The 27,623-nt window shown below is 42.5% G+C and overlaps 6 protein-coding genes across 6 annotated transcripts in view; 1 reads left to right on the forward strand and 5 right to left on the reverse strand.

The window, feature by feature from the left end:
* Positions 1 to 4,076: 4,076 nt before the first annotated feature.
* Positions 4,077 to 4,542, reverse strand: LOC117580059. Its single transcript, XM_034266298.1, has one exon. It carries the CDS (start codon positions 4,540 to 4,542, stop codon positions 4,081 to 4,083), a length of 462 nt encoding a protein of 153 aa, XP_034122189.1. The 3' UTR covers positions 4,077 to 4,080.
* Positions 4,543 to 4,840: 298 nt separating this feature from the next.
* Positions 4,841 to 5,479, reverse strand: LOC117580436. Its single transcript, XM_034266992.1, has 2 exons — positions 5,387 to 5,479; positions 4,841 to 5,317 (listed from the first exon to the last, which is right to left on the reverse strand). The coding sequence occupies exons 1-2, from the start codon at positions 5,438 to 5,440 to the stop codon at positions 4,841 to 4,843; spliced, it is 531 nt and encodes a 176-aa protein (XP_034122883.1). The 5' UTR covers positions 5,441 to 5,479.
* Positions 5,480 to 5,631: 152 nt separating this feature from the next.
* LOC117580437 lies at positions 5,632 to 6,363 on the reverse strand. The gene is made up of 3 exons (XM_034266993.1): positions 6,352 to 6,363; positions 6,158 to 6,268; positions 5,632 to 6,087 (listed from the first exon to the last, which is right to left on the reverse strand). The coding sequence occupies exons 1-3, from the start codon at positions 6,361 to 6,363 to the stop codon at positions 5,632 to 5,634; spliced, it is 579 nt and encodes a 192-aa protein (XP_034122884.1).
* A 287-nt stretch (positions 6,364 to 6,650) lies between these two features.
* Positions 6,651 to 7,250, reverse strand: LOC117580438. The gene has a single exon (XM_034266994.1). The coding sequence runs from the start codon at positions 7,248 to 7,250 to the stop codon at positions 6,651 to 6,653; it is 600 nt and encodes a 199-aa protein (XP_034122885.1).
* A 134-nt stretch (positions 7,251 to 7,384) lies between these two features.
* LOC117580439 lies at positions 7,385 to 7,858 on the reverse strand. Its single transcript, XM_034266995.1, has one exon. It carries the CDS (start codon positions 7,856 to 7,858, stop codon positions 7,385 to 7,387), a length of 474 nt encoding a protein of 157 aa, XP_034122886.1.
* A 4,799-nt stretch (positions 7,859 to 12,657) lies between these two features.
* LOC117580440 (putative uncharacterized protein DDB_G0282129) overlaps positions 12,658 to 27,623 on the forward strand; it is a 56,959-nt gene continuing 41,993 nt past the window's right edge. The window contains exon 1 of the mRNA XM_034266996.1: positions 12,658 to 13,593. The gene's annotated coding sequence lies outside the window, so the exon portion shown is untranslated. The remainder of the gene's footprint in view (positions 13,594 to 27,623) is intronic.

The raw sequence follows: 27,623 nt of genomic DNA on the forward strand, positions 1-27,623 counted from the left end.
GATTGATTAGATTAGAACTCCAGAATCGGTTTCTCATCGTTCTTCTTGTACCTCCCGTAAAATAACGTTGCAGACATGCGAAAGTCTCCTACGTAGGCGACCAGCTGTGGGTATAGTAGTAGCCTTTCCGATGGGACAGCTCGTGCCAAAGTTGCCCACCTTGAGCATGGACGTGAACCAGCGCCGATATATCGACTTTTGGGCCCCTCTGATCAGAGAACAATAGTTTATGTCGTGCTGGAATAAAATTTTGTAGGACTTGTCCTTGCCAAGGCGGAATTTAAAATCCACATGCGTTTTCAGTCCTTGAGAAAGCGGCGAGACGACGACCAAATCGATCATCCGTTTAGTATTGATAATATGTACAGTGAAATTGGAGAATAAGTATCTGCGGGCTGTATCTGCTGCCGCCCGTCTTGAAGGTAATTTTGTTGGCCAATATTTGTAAACGCTGAAAATGGAGATATTTAATGGGTTGGTGATTTCAGCTGCGTGATTGAGTGAGCATTTTTGAGCGTCGCTTGTCATTCTATTAGCATTGACTACGAGTTCACCAATCCAATTTGATATCTGTTCAGTGATGGCTCGCTGATGGTGGTTCTGGTAAACGCACATTATTAGTGATCATGATGCATAAATTTATCCACCATTTATCCACCATGGAGCTTAAACATATGTATGTACAGATGTTGTACGATACCTTACCTTAAATTTCTTGTGATCGTCTCACTCTCACGACAAATTGGAATAATTCTTCTTGAGACCGGAGTGCTATGTTAATTTAAGTACTATATGAATTTCTTGTCGATATAGTGCGTGCACTTTAAGATAATTAAACTATCGATATAAGAAAAAAGCCATACATTATGTACGAGGTCAGTGGGTCGGAGAAGCATTGATGTTTTTGAGATGCTTTTTTTAATTTGATGCATAAATTTCTGTTTTACTGATCGCTGATCCATGATCCATTTCTTGTGATCGTCCAGGTGAACGCACTTGAACAGAGTTTTTGGTCAAGAATTGGATTGGATTTTGAGAAATGGATCGTAAAAAGTTGTCCTGGTGAATACTCTTGCCTCGTGATTTTGGCAGCCATTAGTGATGGCATACAAATATCGACTTGCTCAAACGGCTCTAGTCTTATAGTCTAATATTTACCTAGAGCGCTATGGGTAAAAAGCCCGTTTTTTGGCATTAATCCAAAAAAAAGCTAGACCTCTACAAATTGGAATGAATGTTAGTTAGACTAAAGTAGCTTTTCGGGAAAAAAATTTAGTCATTTGGACCGCTCCTACCTCCCGCCCCCATACGAACTGGATCCCATTTACGTCGTATTTATTATAAAAAAAGATAAATTATGATAAAACATCCTTTAAAACATTTTATAACTTAAAAAAAATATATTTGATTGACTGATTGTTTGGTTAAAAGTAATTTGATTGGAATCGCTCCAACGTACAATTGCACTTCGCTTAGTACTTGTTTAACTAAGCAATAAATTGGATAATTTTCTTTTGAATTGTAATAGTTTCATATTTAGTTAGTCAGTTTTTGCGGCTGCTTCACGATTGGTGTTGGTCCAGATCTCCAGCAGCGCTGCATGAGTGAACTCATAAGCATCTGCAAAATTTAAAATTTTTCGAAAATGGGCAAAAACGGGCATAAAGCCTTAACACCACGTGATTCTATAATGTATGGTTAATAAAATGTAACTTCAACCTCTGTGCAGTGGTGTGCCGTGCAAAGTAATATTCCACAGAACACACGTGCAATTGGTAGTACAAAGCTAAAAATATACACGAAAAAAACATTGGACATTTAAAAATCTACACAAAACTATCAATAAACATGTATTAGCAAATATTTCTCAATATATCTCGCACTTTTTCACAAGTCAAAGCATCTCAAAATCAGCTGACTTTAAAAGCGCGCAAAAAACATATGGTACTAGGTAAAAATATTCTAAAACCAGATTTGTTCTATCTGAATATTTATGAGTCAAACAACTTAAGTCGCATTCAAATATTTTACCCAAAAAAAAAATTACATAAATGCCAACAATTCGGGCTTCTTACCCATAGTGCAGAGGTGAATACATTTGCAATGCATTCGCCATGTATGCACAACGACACATGGCGCCCACTATGGAGCCAACAGGATACACGAAGAAGACAAAGGAGGAGTTCCGCCCCGCTCTAAGCCGGTCTTGAGTAAAATCGTATTGCAAGTCACAGCAAATTGTTGGCAGCTTTTTAGGTATTTCGGCCGTGATCTTTGTGTGGAAACTTCCATAAATACATAACCACAAACATTCGATACCTCATGATTATGGGTAGAGAGAAGAAGAGATACATCACCAGTGCAATTTTGTACATATGTACATACATATGTATGTATCCACTAAGCCTCGCCAACACTTTACTTTTGCATTAGGAGAAGGGGAGCAACAGCAATGGCAACTTTAAACATAGCGCACTTAAACCACACTCAAATCAAATTGATTGAGAGCTCCCACCCATGATAATTAAACAGTTTCATTTCGAGTGCTAATTTCCAGTGCTATTTTTGTCTCCTTTTGTCTCCAATTTGTTTTAACCCGGTCGGCCCTCAGGGGGGCCACTCATGGGCAAGTGTGGCCCTTCGCGGGCGCGTTAAGGCCGCCTTAAGTTCCTCGAGGATCGACGTGTTCTTGGCAAATTCAAGTAGTTCCCCTGGCGTCCTCTTGGAGGCATCTTCAAGTGATTCCAGCGCAAAAAAACCTAGGGATCTTTTTCTTGCACGTTCGAGGGCCGAACCGATGAAGATGAGATGTTCCATGGATTCCGTGACCACAGGCTCGTCACAGCACCGTTCCTGCAGCTGTCTCGGCTGGTGATGCCTAGTTTGGTTGCATGCGCCGCAACCAGACAGTGCACTGCAGTGGCCTGTGAGGGTTCCCAGCAGTAGTCTACAGTCCTTCCGTGGTAAGTGCTTTAGGTAGTGGCTGAGTTTACCATTGCGGTCTTAGCACATGGTTCATATGGCACATGGTCGAGCCGGAAATAAATAAATATATGGTGATTAAAAAATGTTTAAATTGCTTTAAAGCTGTGATTTAAGTGCATAACAAATACGTGGTCACGATTAAGTGGGAACCCAGCTTTAAAATGGCATAGAAACAACAGCATGCAGGTTAAAAACAAGTATGTATTATGTGATATGCGAGTATTTTCATACATATGTGTGAGACCAGCTGATCTTTTTAAGTATGACCATGTAAGATATATCTAATTTGATTTGACCGGAGCTGGCAGTCTGAAAGTAAAGTTAACACGAAATGAAGCGTGTGCGTGAGAAAATAAAAGTTAAACGAGAAGGGACGTGTGGGCCGCTTCTTACGCGTCACAACTTTTATATCCGGTACTCAGAATTACATCTGTACCTTAGCGGTTCGATCCCTTTTCCTAGAGCCACACACTGCAGAGTCACGGCAACGGCAGAGGAAGAGAAACTGCAGAGGCAGAGGCCGCACAGAGTGTAAATGAGAGAACGTGAAAAAATAAATATAAGCTCCGCCCGCAGCTGGTGGGTTAAGCCACTGAAAATTCTTCATTCGGGGGGGCTCATTTTTTAAATACACTTGTAACAGTGTGAGCATACACTGGATGCAAAATTTGGTGGCTATAGCTCTTATGGTCTCTGAGATCCAGGCCCTCAACAAGACGGACGGACAGACATGGCTCAATCGACTCGGCTATTGATGCTGATCAAGAATATATATACTTTATGGGGTCGGAAACGTTTCCTTCTGTGCTTTACATACAACCGTTATTCACACAAATACAATATACCCTATTTACGAGTACCGGGTATTAAAATCGAATATAAAAAAATAATAAAAATCCAGACAGGCAAGTACCGTTCGTTTTTGATTCCCAGTGCTTACACGAACTGTATATTTTTCCCTCCCATATCAGCGGAATATTTTACAAATATGCATAAATATTTATATGTGTACATACTATGTACTTTAATGCTTAAACTTAACTCAACTTGACGATCTCATAAGCCCATAAGCCATCAAACGACTATTATTCAACTTTAGTTTAGCACGGCTTCCACAGAGCACTCCAGCATGGGATTATCTTCTTTCTTTTTGAAGCGGCCGTAGAAAAATCTGCCGGAGATGCGGTAGTCGCCTAGATAAAAGAAAGAGGGGACGTAGTTGGCGTCCAACGTCCAGCCATGTAGATAGTAATAGCCTTTCCCGATGGGACAGCTCGTGGCAAAGTTGCCCACCTTGAGCATGGACGTGAACCAGCGCCGATATATCGACTCTTGGGCCCCTCTGATCAGGGAACAGTAGTTTATATCGTGCTGGAATATACTCTGGTAGGGCTTGCCCTTGGTTAGGCGGAACTCGAAGCCCAAGTGCGCCTTTATTCCTTGCGAAAGGGTCGAAACAAGCACCATATCCATTAACAGTTTGGTGTTAATTATCTGCATTGTGAAATTAGAAAATATCTGCCGGTTGTATCTGCAGTCTCCCGTCTTGAAGGTCATTTTGCTGGCCTGTAAATTGCATCGATAGATGGCCAGAGCATCCGTAAGATATAAACTGGATGTACTTACCAGACCACTTTCACATAGGGCTTCTAAAGCCATAAAAACCACAAATTGTTGACCAAGTTTCGGGACAAACATTGCTGGATGATGTCAACGGAAGCTTTGTCAATGAGGCAAACATTTGTAACCATCGATACTATGGTCAATTAATGGGGTTGTTATTGAAACAACGGGATTGAGTAATAGATCGGAATACTTTGATACTACTAATTACCATTGCGTGTTACTTTAATAATTAATTTTTTTGCATTGATGCCTCCACAGTGCACTCGATAAGAAATATCCGGCTCTTGGTGCGATACTTTCCGTAGTAGACCAGAGCCCGAAGGCGATAATCACCGTTCAGGAGGTACGAGGGCACCAGACCCATATCCACATGATAGCCCTTGAGATAGTATGGTCCGGGCGGAACCGGACAGTTCTCCATAAAGTTGCTGTTCTTGGCCAAGCTGTTGATCCAGCGACGGAAAAGCGATTCCTTAAGGCTCGAGAGCAGCTCACAGTAGTCCGTGTCGGTCTGGACCAGGCTCTGAAACTTTTTGGCATTCGTCAGCCGTAGCTGGACATCTATGTGGCCCCGGAAGCCTCTTTTCAAGCCCTTCTCCAGATATATATCCGCCGTAATGGTGTTGTTGGAGTAGGTCACGTTCAGGGTTCTGAAATACTGTGAGTTCTTTTCACATTGGAGGCGGCTCAAGCTCACCGAACTGGGCTGGCAATGAAAGAGAGGCTGCTAGATCCTGCTCTCGGGTTTTTTTTTCATTTCTCCTCAAATGCTTACCTGAGCCATTGGCAGGGCTAGGAAGAGAACTAAGATGAATGCGTTCCTTGACATAACTGCTCCCTATTTGAGGTCTCAGTGCAATGGAAAGCGAATTTTATTGTTCGATTTGAAGTTTAGTTGCATGAGCACTAGATTTGCTAATTGGTTTTAAATTACTCTGAAATTGCGCATTGGGAATTGGTTTATTAATAGACTTTATTATTTATACTCGATATATCCAAGAGCCAATTTTAGGTTCCAATCTATGCAGCCTTCATAACCGCATAGATGTCCATGTCGAGGACAAAGTCCTCATGTATGCTTTTGTGCTTCCCGTAGAAAAAGTGGCAGAACACACGATAGTCGCCGACCATTAGGTAGTGCGGGACCAGTTGGGAGTCTAGCTTCCAGTTGTGCAGGAAGTAATGTCCTGGGGGCACTGGGCAGTTAGTCATGAAGTTGCCGCGCTCGAGGATGCTTTGGAACCAGCTCTTGAACATACTAGACTTCACCGACGAGACCACTGCGCAGATGTCCAGGACGTAGGCGAAGAGCCGTTGGTAACTCTTTCTCTTATCCAGGCTGATTTGCACGTCCATGAGGACCTTGAGGCCCCGAGAAATCGTCGTGGGCGTCACCATGTCCAAATACAGGGTATTGTTGACGATTTCCAGGGTGAAGTTGTTGAAGTGTTTCTCATTGAATCTACACTTGCCCGCCTGGAAGAGAAAAGTGGACTGGGGAAAAAAATGTCTGTTATTCCTGCCGACTCTACCAGGAAATACTTACTGCCTGCGTAGTGACCAAATGGTGGAAGGAAAGCAGCGTTATAATTGTGAATAGTTTCAACATTTCAATGCTAATGACGGCTGCAAAATGAGACTTTAAAAATAATTTTCTCTCGGCCACTCATTGAACTGCGTTCCAGACTAAATTGATTATAATTGATGCCACGGATTAAAATTGTAAATTGTGGGTCACACATCGAAACACATTTCCGGCCTCGAGCTGCTGGTGGAATGGAACTTTTTTACAGGAGTACCTTTAACTTTTGAATGATTTCGGACTTCTGACTAGCTTAGTGTCTGCGTTTCAAGCAGAGCCCATTAGAGTATGGTTTCTAGTTGCGCCAGGAATTCCTCCTTTCAAATCTCACTTTCGATCCCTGTGAAATGGCCCACTGGAATAAGTAGGAGTACGTATAGACTTTGAACCTTATACTCGAGTTTTAATTGTTAACCAAATGCAGTGTAAGTCCGCAGAGCTATTCCTAATAAATCTATTACTTCGACACCATCGCGTAGATGTCCATGTCGAGGGCAAACTCCTCATGGTTGGTCTTCTGCTTGCCGTAGAAAAAGTGCACCAATACGCGATAGTCACCGGGCATCAGATAGTTCGGCACCAGTTGTGAATCCAGTTTCCAGTTGCGCAGGAAGTATTGGCCCTCGGGCACTGGGCAGTTGGCCATAAAGTTTCCGTGCTTGCGCATGCTCTCGAACCAGCTCTTGAAGATGCTGGTCTTTACCGAGGAGACAACGTTGCAGGTATCCAGGATGTGGGCGAAGAGCCGCTGGTAGCTCTTCCCCATGTCAAGGCTGATCTGGACATCAATTAGGACCTTTAGGCCCCGTGGAATAGTCCTGGGAGTCACCATGTCCAAGTCCAAGGTGTTGTTGACGATGGTCATAGTGAAGTTATCAAAATACTTCTCATTGAATCTGCACTTGCCCGTCTGGAAGATAAAGCTTGACTGGGACACATATCCCTGTAATCCCTGCACGATAGCGATCTCATCGATCTCCCATGCAATACTCACAGCCTGCGTGGCCACCAAATGGTGAAAAAAAATCAACGAAATAGTTGTGAATATTTTCAACATTTCCCTGCCAGTGAAAATTTCGATGTGACTCGATTTATAATGTGGTGACTGAACTGAAAGAATTCTACTAAATTGATTATAATTGAAGGCCGCAGATAAATTAATGGGAATGGGGGTTGTATGTAACTTGTCGGTTATTTTATTTCCACAAAGAAGGCGCATGCTACAACAAAGTCCTTAGTTTTCCGCTTATCCTGGTACTGTGTCATGTTGAATGTCACCTTATATTGTCCCGCATACAGAAAAGTGGGAATAAAGAGCGTGTTGTAGTTGTAATCCTTCAGATAGTAGTGGCTGGGCTGCACGGGGCAGTATCGCGGAAAGTTACCCGCCTCGAAGAGGGTCGAAAACCATCGCTTGAACATGCTGCTCTTCTTCAGGGCCAGTATGCTGCACATGTCCAGCGAGTACTGGAAGATCCTCTTGTACTCCCTTGACTTCTGGAGGCTTATGAGGAACCCCAAGTCCATCGTGATGCCCGTGTCTAAAGTTCGAAGCAGGAATGTGTCGAAATATACCCTGGAATTCTTAACCACAAGTGACACGTTCGAAAGGTAGCTCCGATTGAAGTCGCTGCATACACTATCTATCATTTTTAATTTACCCATCTGGAAGGTGTTTCGTATAGTGCAAGTCGTCTAGGGCGTAGAAATATTTACCACATCTGACACAATAAAAAATAACCCCACAATGAGCACGAATCGTACGGAATTACGGAATTTCATTGATATTTTCTATATTTTTGTCAAATGCTGACTGAACCCAAAGTCCAAAAAGTTTCAGACTTAAGCGGGTGTTTACGCCAGTTACGTTTAAAATAATTGAGAATGGAGATCCATGCCAAATTGAGGTAAACAATTTGTATATTACGCATTTAAGAGGTGTTTCAAAATTGATTCAAGGTAAAATTCGGACCATGTTTTCCCAACGATTTTAATTTTTTATTTTCATTGTGAAATCAAACAAAACATTTAATGGATCCACCAATTGTGGGAGAAACAATAATTGATGCTAATGACAAATGCTCATTAGGCCATGGCTTCGATAGCCTATCTATCAGTGTTTTCCGAGCCATAATTAGTCTATTTCGGGTTGAACCAAGCAAAATTGAATTAGTTTCTCGCACAATAGTGAACTATGAATATCCGAAAGTATTCCCAGTTAGTAATTATACTATGGGCCTGGACTTTTCAAGGTGTTCGTGTGAGTGTAATAAAGTTTAAATGGTTTAAGTAATTACAAAAAAATGTACCTCTTCCTTCAGAAAAATTCGAATATTCAGAGTCCCAAGTGCGACTACAACGGTAAATATATTGAGAGCTTGAATATATCAGCTATTGAAAACCGAATCTCTTGTGAGTTGCAGACCAAAGTGAGGATACCATCGGGAGTAATTTTTTACATGGGCCTTGAAAGGGGCGTGAGCCCTGTGGGACCCTACAATTAATATTTCCAATACGAAATCGACTATTACAAGACGATCATCACGTAATGTTGGTCGAATGTGTGATTATATCCGAATTGATTTGATCAGAGTGATTTTAAAACTCTAAAAATAAAGAAGAAAGACACAAATAAAGTGGACAAGTACTTAAATTATCTTATCACATTAACAAAAATTCCATTTTCAATCTTGAAGCTCAGGTGCGCTATTCCCTGAGCTTTAAACCGCAACTTCTGGCGGAGAGTCAGACAGTCAGTCATTCGTGTTGGGCTCATCTCATCCGAAATGCAGTCAACGTGTCTATGTTTATACAGCGTGTGGTGCACGAACCACTGCAGAAAACAATTGCACGTAATTCTGCTTACGCTGTAACATTGCAACAATGCACGGATTGGGACGGCACGGAAAAAAGAAAACCTGCCTTACCATTTGACATAGCCCTCTGTTTTTCTGTATTTTTTAACCCAGCTGCAGCCCTCCCTTCCTGTGGTTGCGACAGTCTGATGGCCAGACAGAGTGACAAAGAGGCAAATAGACAGCCAGACGGAGGAGAGAATGACAAACGAATAGTCAGACTGTCTGACAGACAGTTGGGCTGTGAGACGTCGACCTATGCGCTTAATCAGAATCGGGTCCGTCGAAACTAAGTTGCCATTTTCAATTGTCCAACGTTGTCTCGGCCTAAGCCCGAACTCCCGAGTTCCCCGTTTACCAGCAACCAGTTCCTGGTGTTGGCCAAATAAATGTCTTGTCTTCTTTCTCCTTTTGTTTCTCTGTTTGTCCCTCTTTCGGCTTTCACTCCGTAACTGCCGGCCGCCTGACTGCGTGGCCTTCCTTCTGCTGGCAGCCTTAGTGACTGCCTTCCCGTACCCGTGTGCCTGCATATTGCATTTATTTACATAGGCCTGGTCTGACTTTTGATTTTAAGCTCTTTCGCTCTGCTCTGCACTCTCTTCTAACTCAATTCCCTTTTCGAGGCGGCCCTACACGCCTACATCTCTACGCTCCAGAAATGAATGTTTTGTGTGTATGGGTATGTGTGCGTGTGGTTGAATGTGGCTTTATGTATTTGCGGATGCATTTATGTACGTGCTCTGCCCCGTCCTGTGTAGGTCTCCTGAGTAGGGATGCTGTCTTTGGCCCGTGACCATCACCACAGACGTGATGTGTGACTTTTGTTGCTAGAGTTTCCGGATTATGTGGACTGTGCCGACTGAAGTGCAACTTGTACTTTAATGCTTTAGAAAGTACTCTACTCGATGTTTCTTTGCTCTAATGACATGCTGGCGAGAAGACTACTCATTATGTGAGATAAGGAGCGCGGAGAAAGAAATCGGTGTGATAGAAAGAACATTTGTAAACATTCTGGAAACTTTATTTTCAGTCGACAGTTCAGTGGGTGAGAAAAAATAGCATATGGTTTAAACTTTCTATCTTGGGATCCTATAATCGCTGCGACTGTCCTCATATTTCCTTCTATCCACTGATTGCCTTAAGAATGCTACAGACTAGCAAAAAATAAATGGGAAATTGCCTCGTCAACGATTTCGACCGCATTTCTGATTCTGATTTGGCCAGACAATATTGTTTCTCCTCGTTGCGTTCCTCTTCGGTGGCACTCCAATTTGAAACGGCAATCAAAAGTGCAACGGAGGAAGACAATTTTCACACTTGGCATGAAAGAAATATATATTTTGCTTGGCAAATATGCTGACCCCTCAGTGCAAACAAGCAGCAGGCTGGAGAGAGCAGTGCAGTAGCAGCAGCATTGGCAGTGGCAGTGGCACTCGTGCGAGGCGAAAGAAAACGTCATCATAAATGCCCCAAAATGGGACCCAGAAGACAGAAGGCAGCAAAAGGCAGCCGCAACAGTGCCAGAAAGGAGCAGCAATCAGAGGCGCCTGGAAATGTGCAATGCGAAAAATCAACACAGAACAACGACAACGAGGAACGACCCCAATTACCCTCGTTTCGGCTCATGCGAATGGTAAAAGGAGCGAAAAATCCCTGCATATTTACAGGCGTTGGCATGAAAATTTGTCACCTAGCAGAGCAAACACCTCCGAATGCTCTGTGTGTGTGTGCCTCTGTGTGCCTCTGTGTGCCTCTGTGTCTATGTGTGTGGAATGTAATCGAGCCTACATCTGTAGATATGCAACGCCTGTGCGACAAGAAGCCCCCAGTAATCGACACTTGGGCGAGGCAAACTGTTTGCCGAAAGAGCTCTGCCCTCGCCCGCCCGTGCCTCCGTATCGCACTTCGTTGCCGTTCGCTGCGTTTGCGCCTACTGGCATGCAATTGTAGGGGCAAGGATGCACGGCTCACCTGGAAATGTGCAACCCAGGGATTGGTCGCCAACCGGCATGCTCATAAAGTTTTCATGGCTGGACGGGATTGGTCCGGCTTGTGAGTTCAGGGGAGGATCGTAGTGCGCATGAGCGGGGAGAGAGAACGGGGCCAGGATGCGCTCAGCAAATAGTAGGAGCGCCCCACGGTATGCTACAGCATTTGGCTACTTTTTTGACTATTTTCCACAGTTAAGAGGGTTCGTTCGGTTCGTCCTGCGATTAAAGCTTTGCTTTGCGCGTGGTGAAAATCGGGTCGGGGCAGCCACTGCTCTCAAGTGGTGGTGGTTTTTCCACCCATGCACATTTTTATGTGCGAACTAATTGTATTGGAATGTTGATGTCCATCTTCCCGATGTACTGCGATGTCCAGTATTTGCATGCGCTCTTCGAATGTTTGACATTGATTGCATTTTAAATTTGTATCAATGTGGGAGCCATTCGATTCGAGAATTCGATTATTGTTCTCAACATTTTTATGGAATTGTATTCTCAAGGCAAAGAATTATTCTCTAGATTTACCTATGATGTGTATTAAATAAATCTGTGCGTATATACATACATTCTTAGCTATGGCAGGAGATCTCGCATTCTTGAATTACGATCAAGACTTTGCTATTCAGTTGTTTTATTGTCCTAAATGGGCCTTCCATTCAATTACAATTACTTTAGCCTTAATTTTCCATTTGAATGTTGCCACCCGAAGTAATACCCTTGGGGCTCAGCTTTTGTGGAGACTTTCGCATCTGTCTCGCTCTCATTGTTGCTCTCCTTTAAATGATTTCTCTCTCTCTTTCTCTCTCTCTATCTCTCTTTCTAATCCGCTTGCTTTTCTGGCAGCTCCACACAAAAGGGAGTTCAATTCGCCGTGGCAGAAAAAGCTTTTATTCACTGCGAGAAAATGTTTTTTTTGGGGCTATCTTTTCATTGGGAAACATTGCACAGAATTTAAGTAGTAGGCGACAGTTTTTCTTGCAGTGAACTGGCAGAAGCTCTCGGGCATACAAATAAAAATTACTGAGGGGCGAGTGTAGAGTTACGCTTGTACTTGTTGCCATTGTTGTTGTTTGAGGCGAATTCAGCAGAGAGGCATGCAACATGTTCGAGTTTGGCATGGCCGAACAAAAATGCTGTTGCATGCTTTTGGTGCTGAAATAAACAACATTCACACTTAAATCAACTATAATAAATAACGAAATGTAAGAAAAATTCATGTTATTATTAAGCTATTTTGTATTATTAAACAGTTTAGTAGTTTATTTTATTTTGATTCATTGAAGTGCATTAAACATCCACTATTGGCGGAGTCCTATCATCGGTTCCTTGCGAACGCTTCGCATTTGCCGAGACTTGCTTTGCACTTGGCCAAAATACAGACAAGACAAGTTGGCCGTGGCTGCTCTCCTTATTTGCCGGCTAAAATGCTTCGGTTGTTTCCAGCTTTTCGGGTTCCTTCGTCGTCGTCGACAGCTTCGTTCTTGTCGTAGTCGTCGTCGTTTCCGGCGCCTCGTCGGCTGCCGCAAGGACTCGTGCAGTTGGCTAGGTTCGTGCTCGTTGCACAAATCGCCAGAGGATGGCCAAGCATCAGATTTTTTTCGGAATGCGTTAAGGATCAGTTTTGCGCGAATTACGGTTACGAAAGGTTGCTGTCGACAAAGGGCCGGCGTCCAAAACAAACATTTTCACAGTGCCAGTCATTACCATCTCCCAGAGTGCGTTCGCCTCACTGTGTGTCTGTGTACAGTGTGTGTGACTCGGTGTTTGTTTCGCGAAATTTAAACGATTTTATTGGAGATTCGAAAAGAACACTCGCCACACCAGAATATATCTCGGAAACACACACATATCGACATCGGAACTGACCTACGCTACGACAAAGCACTTTAAGGTCCTAACTGACCTAAGTCACAAGAAGAAGAGAGGAGCCTGACAATACTCGTAGTTGAGGAAAGTCAAGAAGCTTTTGCACATTTTTAGCCGTTTACAGTAAACAGTAATAAAATAATAAATATAAAATAGGAATATGAATAGGACCTAATCTAGGAGTAGAGGAGCGCTAGTCTAACACTCTTTGCTTTGAATTATCATATCAGTTGCAATCGCACAGAGAACATCAAGATAATCCCAGGAGGGTTTCGAACTCTTTCGCTAGAAGGAGGCAAAGTAATCCCGAACCAATTCTGAACTTCGCTCGCTTAAACGTTAAATGGTTGTGAACTGTAGTAAGCAAATAGCGAATTAGCTGCGTAGAATCTTCGCATCTTTATCTATCCCATAAAGCATAGTAAGTGTCGTAGATAACTTAGTAAATAGATCGTCCAAGAATTTGTTGGCCTAAGGAGGATTATCGCGAACTGTAGTAATGTAGCTCTCAGTTCTCAGATTATAGTGAAGTGAATAAAATCGGTGCATAATTCCGAGTTACCCATTGAAAATAGTGCTTACAAGAACTGTGAGTAAGAAACGCAAGTTTAAGTGTTTGGAAAATGTGAAAGAAACACGATCGAGCTTCGAAAAACTCAGAGCTCTCTTGAGTTGAACAATTCCATAAATGGTAAGTGAAAGTCAACTCTAAGAAACATGTCAATTACTGTCACTTAAATACATATTATTACATATCACTTAAATATGTACAAAACTTTGGATTGAGGATTCTAGTTTATCTAGCTCTGAATTCCCTTTGATTAAAATACTGAAGAGCCCCCTACCCAATCCTACTATGAAAATAGATTGAAAAAGCGTGGCAACATCCATTGTAATCATTGTCCATCAGTCTTTCGCGATGCGGGGCCCTGAGTTTGCAGTTTGGGGCTCTGGCAATTGATTTTCTTGCCGCCTATTCGACACTTCAGATTCAATTAAAATTCGGCTCTAAAATTGCTTTTTGCCAGTTGTTGGTAAAGTGCAACATCGGCAGATTTCATTGTCAGCGTAGCTACAGTCAGCAGGGATGGAAAAAGGCTTGCGACAGTTGCTATATAAACGCCAATCCAAGCAATTTCAGAGTTGACTGCGTTTCGTCCTCCCTAGCGAATTATTCGATGGGGAGGAGTCCAGTGCAGTAAATTGTAGAAAACTGATTTTTGCATTGATCCGAGCCCAAAATCCGAATCCTGTATGTCCTAAATTTGTGTGAAGTGAATTGCATAAATGTGCAAGCTGTTCAAGTGATTTCAAGTGAAAGGCAAATGCAAAGGCTTCTCCGAACGAGACGACTCGTTTATCTGCCTGCTGTATTATTTTGGTGCATACTTTGCTGCGTCATTAAACCAATTGGCGAGTGCAAAGAGATCGTTGCGGACTGCAGACGTGTTTATTTTGGGGGAAATCAGTTGAATATTCCAAGTAATGCCTTGGAGGTGGCTCTTTGATTAGGCTGCTGAAAATGTAATAAAAAAACCTATCAAAATTTGGCTTAAAGTCTCCTTTAATATGCATTTGTATACTTTTTTGCTGGGGTACAACCCGGCAGAGAGATGTTTCAGAACAGAAACGTTTCATTAAAGGCCGCAACGCAGCCAGTGGAAAAGTACACACAAAAGCAGCCGAAAACAAAACGTTGACAAAAAGCATAAAACACACACAAAATGAAAATGATGCAACATGCAAAGAGCGGGGGAAAAAACGTCGAGAAAAATAGCTACAATGCTTGCAAAAAACCTGCGGACATACTGGACTGACTGACCGACCAGCAGACAGACAGACCATACAAATAAATACGCAGTCAAAGGCAATCAACGTCGGGGCCCCGACAGGTCCCCCGTCCATGTTCCCGACAGTTGCCGATATTTGATTTGAAAACATTCCGGAAAACGCTGCCGGAGTGCTGCACTTTTCCCTGTTATGTATTTTGGAATCCTCGTCAGCGGCACTTGGCTGGAAGGATCGCTGCAAACAAATAAACGGCAGCACACAAATTACGATTCGATGCCGACTTTTTGGCCATTTTGGTTGTGCTTCTGCTTTCCGGTTCTGCTTTCTTGTCCGCCGCTTTGTCACTTGATGTTTTAATTTGAAGGCAGGCAGGCAACATTTAGTATTTTTGAAAGGGGAACCACAGGAAAATCAGAGACACAATTCCGTCCAACTGGAATTTCCTAAGCCAACAAATGTGAAAGCCATCAATAAAACTCACTTGATTATTTGAAAATGAAACCATTTTCGTAGTTGAATTGTCTATGTAAATAGTTTATTCCTGGAGAACTTCTGCCTTATAAGACTTTGTTGCCAGATTGGTAAAAAATATAATGAACTCCTTTCATTCAGAAGAGAGAGAGCAGTTTTGTCTAGTCTTAGATAGTATTCGAAAGGGGATTCCCTCGAGAATTTGTGAAAGAAAATAACCGAATTCCCAACTATATCCTGGACGCATGAAAACCATTTATTTCCTTACCGGGCTTTTATTGCCATAAAGCTCTTCGGACCCGACACATCGCAGACCCAGACACAATTTACGCTGCCCAAATCGAAATAGATGTTTCACCGACTCGCACTCTTTGCACTGTTCTCGTCCGACAATTAACACAGGGGAAACAAAAATACTCCTTTGCTTCTGGTCGGGGCCCTAAACAAGGGTCTGTTTCGTTTGGATGGATGAAATGGCCTTAAATGTGGCAAACGTGGTTGAGGGAAGCTTCTGGCTCGCACTGGGGCTTGGGCTGGGAAAGCGTCTGCTGCCGTATAAAGTTTAATGAGCCGCAATTAATCGTACATGACATCACTATAAAAACGTTTACGAAAAATTATGTTTTTTTTTTGCTAGTCCTCCTTGTGGGATGCCTGTAATTGCTGGTGTCTTTTGTTGAGGATGTGAGCGTCCTTAGGGATTCCTTACCATGAAGAAGGCACTGAATCCTGAATGCTGAATGAAGCGGCAACTTTATGTGTATTTTCTTTACTTTCGCAGAACTCTGGATGAGGCGAGAGAGCAGTTCCGCGTATTAGAGAGCAGCATTCACATTCCCAATACCGAAGGTGCATGCAGAGGCTACGACCGATCAATTTGTCATTGCAATTGCCTTTCCTAATTAACAATTTAAATAAATCGCACGATGTTTCCATCGAACCAAAATGTTGCAAAGTGAATGCAATTTAATTGGAAATTTAATTGCTTTTGTGGTTGGAATGTGACATGAGCGCCCAGCCTTTTTACCTGTGCATGGACCACGCTCACCACCCCCACTCTCCACTTTCCACCAGTATTTTTTTCCCGTTTTTGAGGCTCTTAATTTAGACGTGTCCATTGCTGTCGCTTGGCTTTTGTTGTTTTAATTATTTGCGGTTATATTTATTTAAATATTTACCAATTCAATTAGGGTGACAGTTTTTGTGCCTGCCCCCGCGACTCGTCAAAATGGAGTTTCCTCTGGGATTGAGTTGCTTTGTATTGGGTCCAACAAATAATTTCAATTAATATGATTTCATATCTGACAAATAGTATCTGCAGACATCACTGCCACAGATCTCTGCCCTCCGCACGGGGAAAAACCTTGCAGACAGTTTCAGCTTTTCTCTGTGTTTTTTTTCTATCTTTCTCTTTGGGAGGTAGTTTTTCTTTTGGCTGGCTGCGTGCCAATTATAAAAGTGATTTCGCTGTAAGCTGCAGACACAAGACTGAGTCCAGGATCCAGACTGAGACCCCGACCCCAACCCCGAACCCGAAACCAACGCGGGGCACACATGAAGCTCACTTCCGTCAACGGGAAGTCATAAGACGTATGAACTTGTCGCCATTGCAAGGAGAAAGAAGCCAAACGCAGAGCTAGAGCTAGAGCTGAAGCTGGAGCTACAGTCAAAATGAAGTTGAAGTCTCCTTCGCTCTCTTTCGCTGTCTCTCTGACAGATTCCTCTGTTTGGTTTGTGCCAAAGAAATGCGATAAATTGAATGACTGACGACGCAGTAAATACTTTTCAGACTTGGCCGGGATGGGTAGGAAAGTCACATGGATCAATTTCCACATCCACACACGACACGACAAATTGCGCGTGGTTAGACTTTTCTTTCTCAGCTCTCGTCCTCGTTATCCTTTCTAGTTTGACATGTGTACCCAAAGAAAGGGAGAGGGAAAGGATCTCTGACGAGGTGTGAATGGCTAAGCTGTCAGCTTGGAGGGAGGGAACAGGAAAATCGTGTCTCAATACCAGGAAAGTGCAGCCAACCTATGGGGCTCGGCTCTCAAGTCCCAGAATTTGGCTTCCTCAGAAGAACAACAAAATTACGGCCATCTCTGGGGACCTTCCGATCTGACACACACATGCACCTTTCAATTGCACATTTAAAATCCGCTGCACTCATCCGCTTATGGACGCACCACGTGGGGGGTGGGGGGTCCTTTGTATCCCTCTGCAAGTCCCCTTTGCACAAGGAACACACTAATTTAAATGCATAAAAACTTACTCAAGCGTTGATTGTGTTTGCCCAGAGTCTCGTTTCATAATTTTTGCACAAATTGCGGTTTTGCAGGCTACGAAAAGCGAGCAGCAGCAGCAGCAACCGCCAAATACTTTGGCAACTAATAACAATTAGGAATGATTCAACCCGACTTTAAGATACCCCGCACTAAGATCATAAAGGTTTATTGAATTGATATGTTTTAGATACCAGTAGTTTCAATTTTTGTGGCACCAAAATGAAACTGATTATCCTATTGCTGGCTGTAATAGTTTGTTCGGTTAGCGAAGTATTTTGGTGGATTAAATTTGGAATCCGGCTAAAGGCAACCCTCAAAGGAAATTGCCAAGTAAAAAGATACAAAACCATATTCGGTTTTGAAACATTGTGGAAATAAATAGAATTTACTTTAAACTAAAATCAAATATATTTGATTGTATTTAAATACATGCATGAATACATTTTTAAGTCAAAGTTATTTCCTGTTTATGTTAAGATATTCATTTAAATAAGAAACATATTAATCCATCTAAATATGAAAATATGAAATTAAAATGTAAACTTCATGGAATGAAATAATTAGAATTTACTTTGATATAAAAACGAATGTAAATAAATTAATGAAATAAAATGTAGCTACGTAATGTGCCACCTCATTTCTTTTATGTACATGTACATATTTATATTTAATATTATTGAATTAATATAAATTCATTTCATTTAAAATCAAAGGGAAAAATCATAATCCAAAGTATTAAACACTATTTTTTATTAAAAATATATGATATATTCATAAAATTATGAAAATGTTAAATGAAAAAGTATGATTCCTAGGAAATACGTACATATATCCCTGTGCTTTTCGCTCGGGTACTGGGTATCGAAATGAGCAACTCTATCCCCTAGCTGCCCCTGGCAACTCTCAGCTTCTATACATGTGTAAAAATTTACACCACATATTGGGGCGTGGTGGGGGAGTGTTGTGATGATGCGCGTCATTCGTTAGCCAGGCGAGGAGGCTGCAGTGCGCAGTGAGGAGCAAAAGCAGGAGCAGGAATGGCAGGAGAGGTGAAGAGCGGGTCAGTCATTGGCCATTTTTGTTGCCAACTCGACATATTTCAATCACGTAAATTTATTACGTAAACATTTGCTTTGCTTTTCGCACACAATTACGGAGGGCAGCTACGGATGGGGCGGTACGGGCCGGCCACCGCAGGGGCGCCAGGGGCAGCAACAGTGGCAGTGTAAAGAACACAAATTTCAATTTCAATCTTTTTATGCAGCACACAGTCAGTGCAGAGTCCTCTCCCTAACCCTGATCCTGCCCCTGGATAGGAACAGGCACCCCTGCCACAAGCCCACTGGCTTTTACTCTCCCGTAATATTCATAATGGATTTACCAATATGGTGAGCAATTTTTATTAATGCAACCGACTGAGGCAGGCTGTTCCGAGTGGTCAGTGGTGGTCCCCACCCCTACTTCCATTTACTCGTATAGGTCTCTATCAACACGAACTGTGGCGGCAGCGGCTGTTTGACCATGGCCCGAACACATGTCTGCATGAGAATCTGTGGATGTGTGTGTGGGTTAAATGGGCTTTTGGCTTTTTGATCTTTAAATGTTTGTACAACGCTTTGATGTTCATATGGTGACCTGCAATCTCCTTTCGGCCTTCTCTGCTTTCAGCCATTTACTCTTTTTCTTTTCCTGTTTACAATTTTCTTTGCTTTTTCTGCGGGTTGCCGGTTGCAACATTTGCTGGAATGGCAAAATGGGAGAAACCAGCTTTAAAATAGACACAAACTCCATTGAAAACTTGCAGAGATATTTCCACCATTAAGCTGGAGAATCTTTTCCAACAATATTTACACCTCCATTACACCCAATCAACGGAGACTCCGGGGAAGGAAGCAACAAAGCATTCAGCAAAACTGAATAATGATCAATTGATGGCGTCAAACTTTGCCCACAGCATCCGCACAGAATCCTAACAAAGGAGGCTAAGGAATGGCTTTTGAAATTAAGTGGATTTCTTGGGCCTGTTGACAGCTAGACTTCATAATAATCAATGCGGGGACAGATAAGGCGATAATAAGTTTGCCGTGAAGCTGACGCAGATGGGGGAGGCAAAACACCTGCTCGTCCGTAAGACCTAGCCTTGATGTGGGTTTGGCAGGCGTTGAAAGTTGACGGCAAGCGCTAAGCAGCGGGCGAATTAAAGAGCAAATTGGGTAGTGACTGTCCCGTACCGGCATTTAATAATTGAAATATTTGCATAATTATTATGAGTTCCAGGCGAAATTTCATTAAATTTCGTATTGGATCCACGAAATTCTATAAAAATCAGACAGGCGTATAGTCTGCCTGGAAAGAACGAAAATAAAAAGTTTCTAGCTCTTGAAAGCTTCGGGCATAGGGTGCGCGGGTGCATGGGCATGGGACAGAGAAATAAATAAAACTATAAAAGAAGGAGCCGCCGCCTAAAAGCATGCTACAAAAAGCGGAGTAGAGCTGTCGGATGGGTTCGTGTGGGAGTCGCCACGGACTCCTCGGAGCCAAAGCCAGAGACGGCACTGTTCCCGGAGTCGGGAGTCAAGAGCAACGTCGTCGGCAAGGCATATGAACACACAAAATATTCCCTACAAAGGAGTTGATTACACAAAGGAAAATTACGACGAATCATTTCCGCTGCTTGGCTGCTTACACGCCCAGCGAGTGCACGATGTGGACCCTTTACCCCGATTCCTCGCTTCCCATTTTCATGTCGGGTGGAGTAGGGTCGAGCCATTTGTTAAACGGCTGCAAAAACAAACATGCACAAAAAGCCCGAGAAGAGTAGCCCAACTTCAGCGACCGAGGCTCTAGACATCTTGTAACGATATAACTCTTCCGAAAGATCCTAGGAATGTGATCAAATCCAATTGCAGGAACAGAAACAGGATCTGTGAAAAAGTATATGCACAAATGGGCTGTTTAGGTAGAGAACAGAATACCAATTTAAACACCATCAAAGTGAGTCGCCGGCGACAGTTGGCGGAAGAGGCCGTGTCTCATAAATTACATACTCCGCAAAAAACTCGAGGAAGAACCTTGTAAGTCGCCTTCAGAAGCGACTGTGGCTTAACCTGGTACTCAGGAAGTATATTATTATTATATATGTACATATGTACATACATATATAACTAATGTTTGTATAAGACCCAGCTTATACCACTGGCTTGATTAGTTTTTTTTTTTTAATTCTTCCAGTTCGGCCAAGGATGTCGGATAAGGTAGCGTTTCTCGATCTTTATACCAGAACTACGATATTTACGTTTTTTCTTACTCAACAAAACCTGCAATATGCCGGCCGAAGTCAAATCAAAGTGTGGCCCATGTTGATAGGACTTCTTCCAAACTATTTGTTCACTAAAGAAATATCTATCTTACGCCCAGTAACACTTTGCTTTAACAAGACAAGACCGTTAAACTTGCATTTTACAATTAACCAGCAAACTCATATCTAGCAGGTTGACATAAACGGCATTACCGGCTCACTGCTTCAACCAATCACGTCTAGACATGCCTATAATTATATATTTGGCTACCTTTAGTGCAGTCTTGGGAGTTGGACGACCTAAAAACTTCAGCGAGCATTTGGTTCTCGCACTGAGTGGAAACAGACCGTAGCAGCCAGGCAGGAAGCTGACAGAAATGCATGTTGGACATCAATTCGAAGACGTACTGCTGCCGCTTCTACCATACATGCTCCAGCTCCAGATGAGGCAGGCGAAGAATAATTTCTCCTCGCCATTCACGCAAATCGTTTTCAAGCGCTGACCGTCTAGTAGACGTCCAGCTAGAGAAACTCCCGAGAGGCAACCAGAAGGGAGCTCGGCAGACTCGGCACAGCAACATGATCAATTCCTCGTAGCGGTGGGTGCGGTCCGACAGATAGGTGTGGAGGGCATTCTGTTCCCAGATGCCGACGATAGGGTCTCGATCGAAACCGGCCCAATACTGATCGCCGGATCATCGATTCCAAGGATTCCACTTGGCCTCCAGGTCACCGAACCCTCATCAAGTGGAAAACTTAACCAACTGGCACTGAGCATTTTCCATCTGGATGTTGGCGCAGTAAATATTTTCATAACACCATAGCACCTCATAGTGGTGAATGGTGACTTTATGTTGCTCTTGGGTTTCCGAGTGTTTCTGGTTATTAACTGACACATTTTTCTTGTCATTATTGGCTATACGGGTAGTGGGGAAAGTCCAGTATCTATGAGTCTGATGCAGTCTGTGCTGTCGAGCTGCATTGAAAATGCTATAAAAAAAGCGGTCCATGTACTACAGCGGCCCGTATAAATACGGGCTTAGACTTGATTGGAGCGACAGGCTTCGTTTGCCTGGACCACGAATTTCGGTGTTTCGGTGTTCGGTACTTCCGTTTTCTGCTCCTGCGTGCTTGATTCTTCTTCGTCTGCCTTTTTGTTGGTTGTTGTCAGGCTACCAGAAAATGTAACAGTATTTTTTTGATAGGATTTATATAATGGGTTTAGCTCTGACTGAATTTTTTTTTTATCTCTATAATAACATTCCAAGGACTGGGAACAAAGTTTATCGTGGGAGGCGACTTCAATGCCAAACATCCATGGTGGGGATCCAGATTAACTAACCCGAAGGGATCGGAGTTATACAAATGCATACGAAACAATAACATAACAACTTTGTCAACTGGTGTGCCCACATACTGGCCAACTGATAGTCGAAAATTCACGATTTTATTGATTTCGCAGTATTCTCTAGAATCCCACAACCACACATGCGAGTAATGGAGAGCTTTGACCTTAACTCATTCTTCAATAAGAGCAACTTACAGCACAATAGCCCATATGTTGGAAAAGCCCTATAAAGTATTATAGCCTCTACAGACATTAACGCATTTAAAAACTAATTTAGACTCAGCTATAAGCCTGGACATTTCGTTAAAAACAGGAGAGGAATAGACTATGCTGTGGAGCTTCTCACAAATACAATTCATAATGCGAGCTACAGAAACACGAATCATGATCTAAATCATCAACAACCAAACCAATTGAACCTTTCAACCGATCTTCAACAAAAAATACAAAATAAAAGGAATCTGCGAAAACGCTGGCAAGAAACTTACTACCCTGCTGACAAAAGATTATACAACAAGACTGCATCTGATCTTAGATAACTGCTGTCGAACTTGCGCAATGAATCTCTAGCTGCGCAAGTATCTGAGAAACTGAGACCCTGATTCCAGCAACAATGAATATAACCCATAGGAATAACCCCCTGCTGGAATCAGGGTCTAAGTTTCTCGGAACTTGCTGTGGGTCTAATAATGAACAAGCTGAAGCATTCGCACAACATCTGCACTCTGTGTTTCAGCCAAACGATATAAATAATTATATAACAGAGACAGAAGTAGAAAAAATCCTTGAGTCACCCTGCCAAAAGAGCTTGCCTATTAAAACCATCAAATATGAAGAAGTTGTGACAGAAATCAAATGCTTGAACAATAAAAAAGCACCAGGCGCCCTGATAAAATAGACGGCATCACCCTAAAAAGTTTACCACCGAAATGCATTCGGTTTCTCACTCTTGTATTTAACTCGATTCTCAGACTGGACCACTTTCCAAATCAATGGAAATGTGCAGAGATCATTATGATCCTAAAGCCAAACAAAATATAAACGGAATTGACATCATACCGTCCCATTAGTCTGTTAACATTATTCTCGAAAGTGTTTGAAAAAGTGTTTTGGACGAACTTTCCATCATTCCTGAATACCAATTCGGATTCAGGAGAGGTCACGGGACCCCTGAGCAATGTCACAGGGCTATTAATGATATAGTCTCGGCATTTGAAAACAAAAAATACTGAACTGCTGCAATTTCTTGATGTTCAACAAGCGTTCGATCGAGTCTGGCACAAAGGTTTGTTGTACAAGATAAAGAAATGGTTACCTGGTCCGTACTATTTATTAATCAAATCATATCTGACTAAAAGATGCTTTTACGTGCAGTAGAAAAACGATACACAAGGAAGCGTATTGGGACCAACTCTCCACACCCTATATACGGCCGACATGTCCGTTACAAACAACTGCACTCTTGCAACATATGCTGATGAAACAGCCGTTTTAGCCACAAGCACTTCTATATATGAAGCTTCCGAACTCCTGCAGAGTGAGCTAAGCCTAATTGAAGACTGGTTCTTTCGATGGAAAATTAGAATAAATTTCCCGAAATCCGTCCAAATGTTACACTTAACAGCTCACCAATTCCACAAAGTACCTGTCTGAAGTATCTCGGTTTGCATCTCGACCGCAGATTAACATGGAAAATCCACATTAAAGCAAAATGTCAACAACTTAGACTTAAAACACTAAAAATGTCCTGGTTGATAAGTCGAAAATCAGAAATCGCTTTGGAAAACAAAATTCGCCTCTACAAATACATACTGAAGCCTGTTTGGACCTACGCTATACAGCTCTGGGGGACTGCTAGCAACTCAAATATTGAGATACTTCAGCGCTACCAATCAAAAACTTTGCGACACATTGCCAATGCTCCTTTTTAACACAAAGATCTTAATATTCCAACCATTAAAGAAGAAATAAAGAAAACTAGTAAGAAATACATCGACAGACTCCACAACCACGAAAATAATTTAGCCTTAAGTCTATTAGACAATAGCTTAACAGTAAGAAGACTGAAAAGACACCACATTCTCGATCTCCCCGATAGATAAATCCAAAAAACTGAAAAGATGTTATATGCAATAGCAGGGCTCGTTGGAAAACTGCTATTTCTGTTCATTTAATATTAATTATACAATTTACTTATTGTTTAAACAGACAGATTATAAATAAAAAGAGAGAGAAACAAAAAAAATGTCCGTGTGACAAACATCTTTTTCTGTTTTCTTTGAAACTCTAGCAATTCCTCAATAGCTACTTCTCGAGGTACTTGGCTGCTTTCTTAAATATTTTAGGTCCGTGTTGGACGGACTTAAAGTATGGTTTTTAGTAGTCCAACGAGCAGCATGCCTTGCCAGCATACTCTTTGCCTTCTGTGTGTTGTCACATCAAAGTTGACAACATTTTGGGCCACATAAATTATATTTAATTGAAATTCTTTCGGAAGCAAGCAAGGAAAGTGGGGAAAAATTAGCGGCTGGGAGGCCGAAACAGACAGTGCACAACTTTCTTAAACTCGTAAATTTCTCGGGTGTCAGGGCATTTAAAGGAAGAGGTCGGTCGGCGGGTCAGGCGCCTCTACGTTCGCGGACTTGTAAACGTCAACGATCGTCTAATGTTTCCATGCGTCATAAATTTCATTGAAAAGCGCTTCCGTTGCGCCATTTTCAGACGTTTTCCACCTGTCCTGTCCCGCCCTCTCTGCCCTGCCCTGTTCTGGCTTCGTGACTGCCTTTGGCAGAGTCCCTCTGGTGCGCACACATCCTTGTACTCGTACTATAAAATGCATAAGGGAAATGAATTGCTTTACGAGCAACCGCAGTCCCAAACGACGCTCCGTCGAGGAGGAGCCTCCTCTTCGTCTCCATCTCCGTCTTAGGAATATGCCACTGTAAATCAACACCCAGGGCACACACACAGATACTCGAGCACACAAACACTCGTACATAAATAGTTGCGGGCGTCCGGGTCCGTGCTGCGCACATTCCGTAGGCGTTTATAAGCTGTCGAAAGTAGTTAAGCGTTTTTCATAATTTATTTATGGCCGCCCCCGTGGAAAAGGGAATCGCATTTAAGCATGTTTCATATTAAGTGCGCACAGTTTATGGCTCAGTCGGCCATAAAGAGGGATTAGACTAAAAATGGGTGTAGCATCAGTGGCACACTATGCAAATTGGGGCCGGGACCCATAAAGAGTTGCAGGTTATATCTCTTGTATGGAAAGACACTCAGATGAGACTTCCCTCCTGAGAGCTCGTACACAATTAGAGCACTGCAGCTCCCTCAATGGCAAACAGTTATCCGAAATCCCCAATCCTCCAGCCGCAACTTTTGGCTTCTAACACGATTATAACATTTGCAGCAAGTAAAACTCTAGCAAAAACAAACTTCACCGAAACGGAAAACTTTAGCTGGGAAACTACTTACTGGAGTATTGGGTGGCAGCTTCCACCTAACCGACTGCCAATTGGAGTTGTTAATGAAATAATTTCTTACAAGTTGCCCACGAAAGTGAAAATCAGCGTTTAAGTTGTGCGGCTGCCAGTTTGCCAGGTTGCCGATAATTTGGCATAGATTCGTACTCAAGCTGTACTTGGACTCCATCTAAAGAAAAACTCGAGAGCTTTTGGCCACATTTATTGTGTAAAATATAGCCTAGCCGCTAGTTGCCCGCTTTCAAGCCCTTGGAGTCCTTTGTGCATTTGTGCTTCATTATGCGCAACTCGTTTTTGTTTGACTTGGCCAGAGATGAGGACGGGGGCTGAGGACGATGTTCGGGCCAGAAAGTCTAAACAAATTGTCTTTTCTTGCCCTGCACTTAAACTGCCCTGCCGCTTGTCTGTCTGTCTGTCGGTTCGCACTCATCAGCATGGCAAGGACAGGGACAGGGACAAGCACACGGACAGGGGCTCTCAAGTCTGCCGTTTCGTGCCATTGTGCGCTTTGTTTAATGTTATGTAAACTTTTGCTCTATGGCCGCCACTTCTTCCCTGGTGTTTCAATCTATTCAGCCATTCATTTCTGCTCTGACTGCCCTTTTTTTGGCCGAGCAGAAGCAGGACCCTCGCAACATCACTGCAAAGCCACCTCCACTTAAAGGCTCTTAAAGTTGCCTCATTTGCCTGCACTTGTGGATCCAAAATAAACGATGGAGAGGGAATGGAGAATGTCAGGCTTCAAGCCTCCGCAATTGCTGCCAAACTGACAAATTTTTCAGTCCGCTGATTCTGCCAGACCAAATGATTGATGACTTTTCAATATGGCAACCGCATCAGCCACAAATGTAAATATTTCCCCTTGGGGGACGTCCCCTTATCGTGTTCCGAAGACTGGTCCTGATGGCAGCAACTTGAGCACTCCATCGTGGATTACATGCGTTTTATTTATGATTTTCTTCGCTGGTACTACAGAATGTTTTCCTTTTGGCTTATTTTTATTGTCATTTGTTGTTGATTTTTGGATCAGGGAGCGAGATTTCACTCTCCCCCTCTTTTTGGGGTGGGATTTCGGCTTCGATTTTGTTGCCTTTACTTTTTTCTCCTTCCGCTTGACGTTTTTCGTTCCAACTTTCCGTTGGGACAACTTTTCTATGCGCAACTTTAGCTGTTACTGCTGCTGCTGCCGAGTGGCAACATTTAATTGCTCAGAAAAATATTCTCCGAAAAAAAACGATGGATACGAATTACACAATAAAAATGTTGTCAATTGTTGTATTTTATGATGTTGCTTAAAAGTTCTGGCCAGAGAGCGTCCGGGGTAGTGGGGAGGTTAGAGCTCGGACCCAACACTTGAACAATTTGCTGTATTTTCCATTTTGTTGTCAGCTGAAGTTTAGTTGAAAACTTTTTATACTTTCGAGGGAGGAGGCAGAGAGATCTGTGAAGAAGAGGGAAGCAGAGTGTTCTGATCAGATGAGATTTACTCGTACTACGCATAAACCGCTCAAAATTAAGGCATTCATGCGGAATGCAGGTCACTGATGAAAGCACTGATCCGTGTGTGTGTGTTCTATGCTTTCTATGCATTCTTTTTGTGTACTTTTTTTTCGAAGGCACCATTCCAGGCAGTGTAACACTGGCAAACGGCTCGTTTGGGCAGTCCAAACAAAATGTATACATTTATGCGGAAAACTAAAGCAAAGTATAATCTATTCATAAGAGCCTCGAGAACATGATACCCAGGACATTGCCATACATAATTATTTCTGTTTAGAGAAAATAATGCTATAATTACTGCGGCAACATGTTTTCCACACTCTGCCTGTAGCTCTTGCTGTCTTCGAGACACACAAATACGGCATACCCTCCAGGTACCAAGTATAATGAACATTAAATGAAATGGAATTCTTTGTGTAGCAAACAAAAAAATTACCATTTGACCGAACGCTCCCGCATGTGTGTCAGGAAATTTGCAGAAAAAACATCTTATGGTCGTCCACATAAAAACAGAGAGCCGCTTAAATCGTATTAAAGCTCTCT

The sequence above is a fragment of the Drosophila guanche genome, unplaced genomic scaffold (assembly GCF_900245975.1).
Source record: "Drosophila guanche unplaced genomic scaffold, DGUA_6, whole genome shotgun sequence".
Taxonomy (NCBI): domain Eukaryota; kingdom Metazoa; phylum Arthropoda; class Insecta; order Diptera; family Drosophilidae; genus Drosophila; species Drosophila guanche.